Source organism: Marmota marmota, unplaced genomic scaffold (genome assembly GCF_001458135.2).
Source record: "Marmota marmota marmota unplaced genomic scaffold, marMar, whole genome shotgun sequence".
In the NCBI taxonomy this organism is placed as follows: Eukaryota; Metazoa; Chordata; class Mammalia; order Rodentia; family Sciuridae; genus Marmota; species Marmota marmota.
Genome location: NW_025999842.1, coordinates 30968690 through 30976974, shown reverse-complemented (window position 1 = coordinate 30976974; position 8285 = coordinate 30968690). Strand labels below are relative to the sequence as shown.

Genomic DNA, 8285 nt, shown 5'->3' with positions numbered 1-8285 from the left:
CTTGCGACGGCAACGACTTGCGGCAGCAGCGTGACTTACGGCTGCCCCCTAGTGAGGAGCAGTTGCGGACCAATGAGAATGCGGGATTGGGTTCGAAGGTGTCCTGGGCGGCAGTTGCGGACCAATGAGAATGCGGGATTGGGTTCGAAGGTGTCCTGGGCGGGCTACCTTCCAAAATGACCCAGTCGGTGGTCGTACAGGGTGAGCTGCACCGGGGCATGGGGACTCGGTCGCCGCAGAGCTTAGCAGTCGTTTCCTTACCTAACGTTCATTCTTTTTGTTCCTCTCCTTGGTCGCAGTCGGCCAGTGCGGAAACCAGATCGGTTGTTGCTTCTGGGACCTGGCCCTGAGGGAGCACGCGGCGGTCAACCAGGTACTGGTACCCGCCGAGTCCTCCTTGCCTGTCACAAAGAGCAAAACAAAACCAGAAAATGCTTTATTTGAGCACTTATCTGGATATATGAGATCTTGTCAGTGAAGAACGTGACTTTTTTTTTAACGTATGTTGCTATTAGACACACACCAGTCTAAATAAACACTGGCCAGAAACCTTAGTCATAAAAGTTTTCCTGATTCTCAGGGTCTCCAATTTTTTAGTGTTCTTGTAAAGAGCAGTAAGTATGTGAAAGTACTTTATAATATAGGTTACACATGTGATTATTAACTAGTTCACTTGTCAAATGATCACCAAGAATCCAGAGAAAACTCTTTGATTTTTGGAGAAAACTCTCAAATTCTATGGAGAAGTCTTTCATCACCGCCTGCTGAACTCAACCTATAGATCTCTTTGCATTTACTCTGTACTACAAGTCAGAGAATCAATCTAAACGTTTTTATGATGCTTGCATTTTATTATGACCATTTACTAGCCATTGCATCATTTAATAACAAGAATTATTAAAATTGAAAGGACTTTATTTGGACAAGAGGCAAGACTTAAATTTTATAATTTGTTTTCTTTTTAGAAAGGAATTTATGATGAGGCAATAAGCAGCTTCTTTAGAAATGTGGATACCAGGTAAGATGGTATTAAAGTCTTAGCATGATGAATCTTTCTTTTCATGTCAGCAGATTAGGAGAGAATTCTTTAAAGGACAGTAAAAACAGTTGCTAGCTATAAATTTTTCTGGCTTTTTTGTTTGCTTTTCTCATTGAAAACATTCTCATTTTATCATTAATACTCTTCTGTATTCTGCAGAACAGGACAACAAATTTCCTTTTCAGGCTTTATTGAGGAGCAGAAAGAACCTTCAGTGTGTTTCTTTTAGCTTAACCTTGAAATAAATTTTCACTAAAGCTGAAATTTTCCCCAAGAGTATCTTGTTAATGTATCTAACAATGGCAAACTTTTGAAAGTATTCTTTACATTTCCTTGATATGATTTGTGATCAGGAATACTTGCTCTAAGTATAGAATGTGCTAAAAGGAGAAAAGATGTGTAAACTGCTTATAATCAACATTACTTTTGTTTCTTTAATGAAGGATATATGTATCATAAATCTTTTATATGAAAGAGGAATTTGATGTTCAGGATATGTCCATAAGCTTTTAATGTTTAATCATTAAGTTTATATATTTTCAAAGTACTTCCCAAAACTAACTGTGGTGGACTTGCATTGGAAATTATTCTCAATATCAGTCTTTAATTCAATAAAAACTCTAGTTCTAGTCTGAATTAATTGGCTCAGTGTTTGAACCATTATTTTCTAGTAAAGGCTAATTACTCTTCACTTTGTTAGTGAATTCTAGGGCCTAGTGCTCAGGCATGCAAACTCAGAAACCTTGTTATTTGCACCTTGAGAATGGATCCATTGCTCTCCAGTATAATCAGATTAACCCAAACTAAAAAAAAGAAGAAAGACAGAAAGTGAAAAGTCACTGTAGTAATGGACAAGGAAAAACTATAACTCAGAGAAATTATATTCACATTTTTTCATCACAGGCAAATTCTCTTTTGTAGGAAATCTACCAGATAATCAGAAGGCTTTTTAGTGACCATGGAATTAAATTAAAGGAAGTTAGGAGTGTTATCTTTTTTTTTTTAATATTTATTTTTTATTTATTTGTTTAAGGTGAACACAATATCTTTATTTTATTTTTATGTGGTGCTGAGGATCAATGACTGTTATCATTTGTCTTTAGTATATGGAAATAGCTATTATAAAGACCAGTTCCATCTTATTTGTGGCCCAGAACATCCTTTCCCCTAAATACTATTAGGAAGCTCAAATCTGCCTTTGTAATATTTCTTTCAAATGCTTCCCTAGCTAACTAAGTTCCTACTCTCACCCCTTTCTTTCTTGATAGACAATAGTTTCATTACATTACATAGTTGAGACTCAGCGGAGCTTTTCTTGCTTAATACTTTATGTAATGGAACTCATATATTCTGTGTGTTGTATACTTTAACCTGAAAACACTCTTATTTTCCCAAAATCAAGTTTGGGGGAGAAGAAGGGGGCTGGGGTGGACCACCTTGTTCTTTCTATATACTTTCAACACATGAAGCTTCTGTTCTACAAATGGATACCAAAAAAATCTTTTTCAAAAATGAGGCCACATCTTAATGTACATTTCTTTATCAAATTATACATTTTTAATAGCATGATAGAAACTTATAGCAGGAGCTGGCAAACATTGTCCATAAGTACCAGATAGTAAATATTTAATTTATAAATCATAATGTGCGTGTCATAGCTACTCCAGAGTCTTTATAGCATGAATGCAGTCATTAATAGTACACAAATAAATGGGTATGGCTGTGTTTGAATAAAACTTTTAGAATAGGCAGCTAGTTAGATTTGTCCTGAGGATGGCAGTTTACCAATTCCAGGCCTGTAGTATCTGCATTTAACTCTGCTTCCCTTCATATAATCTGCTTTTTGTGTACTGTCTTTATTGACCTATACAAATGTTTGGTTATCGATTTCAGTACTTCAGTAACATTTTCAATATAAAATTCTAGGAACAGCCTTAGTTTCTCAAAGGTATTTAACTGGTATATCAGTTAATGGGTGTTTGACTGCAACAGGAAACCTCATTAATGGTAGCTTAATCAATATGGGTATTCATTTATCTCACAAAGAAATCTGGAAATAGGATTTTCAAAGGCTGGTGAAATGCCTCGAAGGCTTGGATACCATATGTTTCCCTGTCCTTGGTATATTAGCTTTTTTTCCACCTGTTTATTACTTCATGACTAAAAAATGCATTCTCTTCCCCAGGAATCACATCTACAGTCATGTTTGAGGCAGGAAAAAGGAAGAAAGTTGGAACCAGCTCCATTGGGTTCTTTTTATCAGAAAAACTTCCCAAAATACCTATCCTTTTATCTCTTTGGTTGAAACTATATTACATGGCCTGTCCTAACTATAAAGAAAGCTAAGGAAATAGTTTCTCACTTTTTCAGCCTAATAAGAGATAGGCCTGGCCTGTAACTAGCCTTTTTGTATATATGGAAGTTCACATTATTAGCCATGGAAGATCTTATGACCTTTTTTATTTTTTATTTTTTTCTTTCAGAGTGGTTGGTGGTGGTGGCAGCATTTCCAAGGGGAAAATACGTTCTTTGAAAGCACGAGTAAGATATATATATGCTTGACATTCCATGTGTTTTTCAAAACAACTATTGTTTCTCTAACTTGACCATAAAATTTTAGTTTGACTTCTTGAAATTTAAAAAAAAATTTTACTAAGCTATGTTAATATTAATAAAACTAAGCAGACATTTGTGTCCACCTGAAACAATAAGGGGCAATTTTCATACTTAAACACTAGATATAGCAATTTGTTTCATTGTTTCAGGGGAGATACATATCTAGATAAATGATAACAAAAGAAGCCTTTTTAACTCTTAAGAACATGTAAAGAAATCAATACAAGTTAACTTTTCATTTAAAGATAATGGAAAATTAATTTTCATCAGGATTATTACCAATTCAAAACATGGATCCATCCACAATAAAGTGAATAAATTCATAAGCATATAATTTCTCCTGCATAAAAATGTTTTGAGTCAAAAACCATATGTACAGTTTTAATCTCATTCCAGTATTTCTGTGATTGTTTCTGTACAAACTGTTTTCTGATTGTTGATTAGTAATCAACAATCTTGATTATAACCAGAAAGAATGGTAGTTTAAATGCTATGGAAGAATTTGAGGTGCTAAGGGTTCAGACCCGGTATAATGACAGAAAGACTGGAGAGCTGTAGTGCTATGGCATCTGGAAACCATCTCTTGTTCCTTTGATCTCTGATGTCCTTGAAAGCAAAACTTAAGGTAGAGATAATATGCTTGTAGACTGTTAGAATAATTGGCTTAAACTTGATGTACTTAATGGTGTAGAGAGAGCCAGCATCACAATCTAAACCTTAATAGAGACTTTGACATTTCCCGGATTACTCCCAATTTGACCTCTTTCCAACCACTATCAGTGAGCAAGGTGGGAGGTGGAAGAAGCACTATTAGGAAAGAATGTAATCAGCATGCTGAAACTTGTAACTTTCCCAGAGGGTACTCTACCATTTTCTGCTTAGGAAGTTCTGGTATTATGTGGCTATGACCACTGAGGAGTTCAGACTTTGCAAGATAACTTGGTACTTGGGTGCCTCCATAGTGTCCAGTTAATAGGCAAATACTCATAATTTTGTAAATCTTATTATTACAATTAGGAAAAGGCTGTAAGCCTATTACCATGTGGCTCTGAAAGGAAATATAAACATTCCAAGTCCTAGAACAGTTGTGACTCCAGACTTTGGATGCCTAATTGAGGAACCCAGAATACTCTCAGGATTTAATTAATTTCCAGAGGAAAAACAAATCAAGGACTTGATATGACTAAGGAAAGATTGAAAGAGATATATAAGGATTTTAATGCTAAGTGACTAGAGCAATGATTCTACTAAGAGGGGCCTAAATGTCAGTTTGTATTCTGCTTATTGCTTCCCTTGCCAGATAGTGAGGTAATCAAGAGTGAGATTCATGTACCTTTAATAATTTTCCACAAATCATCCCAATAAATCTGTTTTGGAACAAAACCAATATAAGCTGATTTGTTCCCTTTATAATCTGATACAATATATAATACTACAATTTGCCCATGTAGTAAAATCCTTCTTGTGGTTGATTAGGTGTTAAAGCAAGCAGGTAAGATAAGAGTTGCATGTTGTCAGAAACACCCAAAAAAAATCCCTAAAATTGCCAGTACATAACCCAATGTAGTCTTAGGCATGTAAAGTATATATATAATGATTGCTGTATATAAGAGGGGTACATTTATAACACGTGGTTTTATAGTCTGTGTAATATTCTCTATAATTTACTTGTACATACAATAGTAAGTAGCATAGTTAATTACATAAATTAACAGTTTGGGGGGGGGTGCTTTGTTTGTTTTGTTTTTTAATACTGGAAATTGAATCCAAGGGTGCTTTGCCACTGAGCTTTTTTTGTTTTGGTTTTTGTTTTTTATTTGGGTTTGGTTTTAGTGATTTTTTTTTTTCTCTTGGTTTATTTTGTTTTGGTTTTGGTGCTAGGGATTGAAGCCAGGATCTTGTATGTGCTAAGCATACACTGTACCACTGAGCTACACCCCCAGCTCTCATCGTAAAGTATATGGAAAGTAAAGTACAAGGAAATGGGAAGAGGGGACACATAATCCTACTGCCAAGCTATTCCTGCTTACATTTTGCCATATTTCCTTTCAGTTTTTTTGTTCTATTTTTTCTTTCTATGCTTAAATTTATGTTTAATATTTTTCTTCTTAGTATTGTAAAATTTTGTGATAATGAATCAGATTGTGCTGTATAAGGGGTAAAAATGGGAGTTCATAACCCACTTGAATCAAATGTATGAAATATGATATGTCAAGAGCTATGTAATGTTTTGAACAACTAATAATAAAAAAAAATGAATCAGATTGTGAATTACTTGGAGAAAGGGACCCTCTTGTCATGTTTGATATCTGTCTAGTGCCTTGACTTTTGCACATAATAGTGACTTTGCTCATTTGGATTGAATGGTTGGGCCATGATGCATAAAGAACACCATGACTGCATCCTGTGTTTGTTTAGAACGTTTTCTCGTTAAGATTACCCTCTATACTTCTAAGACCTGGTTAGATATTCAGTTGCAACGATTATTGGGTTCCTTTTTCCCCCAGTTGGCATATTAGAGTAGGACAAAAGTTCTATCTTTAGAGGAGGGTAAGATTACTTTTTAATTCTTAACAGATTCTATATAAAGAAAGATTTTGATTAAACTTAAACTATAGAAGGAATAATGCAATTTATAGCTAATAAATTCATTGACAGAGAAAGTAACTCTAAAGGAAATGCCTATTTTATTTCTCTTTTTTAGGCTGTCTTGATTGACATGGAAGAAGGGGTAGTGAATGAAATTCTTCAGGGACCATTGAGAGATGTATTTGATAGCAAGCAGCTCATCACTGATATTTCTGGCTCAGGAAATAACTGGTGAGAATATGCTTTATATAAACATTGAATGTTATCTGAAAAAATTAAGCATTCTTTATTTGGTTGGGTCCCACTGATATGAAAGCAAGATATACTATTTTACAGACAGAGCTAGCTAGGCCTTTCAGCCCTGTCTTCTTTTTTGTAATAAATGATGGTGTTTCACAATGCTTCAAAGCCACATGTATTTACTTTTACACCTAGTTTCTTTTACCTTTTTTTTTTTTTTTTTTTAAGAAAAAAAATGAATCGGGAAAAACTGATTTTCTAAATTCTTCTTTGTAAATTAAGTCTCCCAGTAACCCCCTAAACCCCACCCAGCTTATACCCAGGGGCACTTTGCCTCTTTAATTTTTAAAATTTTTTTTAACTTGTGTGTATGTGTGGTAATGGGGATTGAACCCAGGGGCACTTTACCACTAAGCCATATCCCCAGCTTTATTTTGAAGCAGAGTCTCAGTAAATTGCTGAGATTGGCCTCAACCTTGCCATCCTCCTGCCTTAGCCTCCTAAGTAGCTGAGATTACAGGTGTATGCCACCATGCCCTGCACAGATTTATTCTTATGTAACACTAAGTAGTAACAGAAGTTTAAAGTACTTTTATAAGCTGTTTTCTTACTTTCATTATTTGAAAGTTCTCCATTTGGTCAGAGTTAATAGAATTGATACAAAGATACAAGTCAGACCTGTCTCCTAGCATACAGGTGTGACTTACCTTAAATGGAAACAAAAAATGGGGTATTAAAATCTTATTTTGTTATTATATCTCAAGAGAAAAGTTGAGAAGATGAAATTAGAAAACCATAATTTAGGATCCTTTGCTAATGAGTTATCTTATTAGGATATTTGAGGATTATACATAAGTAATATATATAAAATTTTCTATCTAGTATCTTCAACATAATGCAGTATGACTTACTGAAGCAAGAATAGATTTTTACTTAGTATAATTAAAATGTTTTTAAGTTTTTTCATTATCTTTTTATTTAGAACAGAAATAATAAAATCAGAAAGTAATAAATGCAAGAATTTTATTTTTCCTAAATCTGTACTCTTATTTTCAGGGCTGTGGGGCACAAAGTTTTTGGCAGTGTTTACCAAGAACAGATTTTAGAAAAACTCAGAAAGTCGGCAGAGCACTGTGATTGTTTGCAGTGTTTCTTTATAATACACTCCATGGGAGGAGGTAAAGTTATTCACTCATTTGACTATAACAATGTTAAAATCCAATTGGGAATTCAATTTGCAAACATAAGTCTTGCTTTCAGACCTATGCTTGATAAAGATATCACTATTTAGAGTATGTGTGTGTGTTTGAATGTTTGTACATTACAGCTTACCTTAAAATTCTGTAAAATTGGGTTACTAGTACGAGTTTTGTTTTTAAGTCCTTTTTAAGAGACAACAGAGCTAAATTGGAAAATTTTTTTCTTTTATCTTTAGCTTCTTTCATAAAATTTTCAGCCACATTTCAGTATATAAGCATTTTGGGGGAATACTTGTTTTTTCTCAGAGTTTGCTTGTTCAGTCTTATATTCTAACCAGGACTAAGCATTTCTGCACATTATATTTACTTACCAGAGAATATCAATATACTTTTTTGTGGTCCTAGAGATTGAACCTAGGGGCACTTAACCACTGAGTCACATCCTCAGCCCTTTTTTTTTTTTTTTTTTTCCTGAGACAAGATCTCACTAATTTTCTGAGGCTGGCCTCAAACTTAATGATCCTTCTACCTCAGCCTTCCACACTGGAGTATAAGCATGTGCCACTATACCCAGCATCAATATACTTTCTTTAACCACCTCC

The 8285-nt window shown here is 34.4% G+C and overlaps 1 protein-coding gene across 2 annotated transcripts in view; it reads left to right on the top strand.

Annotated features, from left to right (window-relative positions):
* The first annotated feature begins 8 nt into the window (after positions 1-8).
* Positions 9-8285, top strand: part of Tube1 (tubulin epsilon 1) — a 32707-nt gene continuing 24430 nt past the window's right edge. Inside the window, exons 1-7 of one of the 2 annotated variants that reach the window (XM_048790620.1) lie at positions 9-98; positions 151-201; positions 300-373; positions 966-1018; positions 3523-3580; positions 6360-6475; positions 7541-7662. In XM_048790620.1, coding sequence (XP_048646577.1) covers positions 177-201; positions 300-373; positions 966-1018; positions 3523-3580; positions 6360-6475; positions 7541-7662 — 448 coding nt within the window. In that variant the 5' untranslated portion in view covers positions 9-98; positions 151-176. The remainder of the gene's footprint in view (positions 99-150; positions 202-299; positions 374-965; positions 1019-3522; positions 3581-6359; positions 6476-7540; positions 7663-8285) is intronic. The other variant, XM_015500339.2, reaches the window with a different exon arrangement.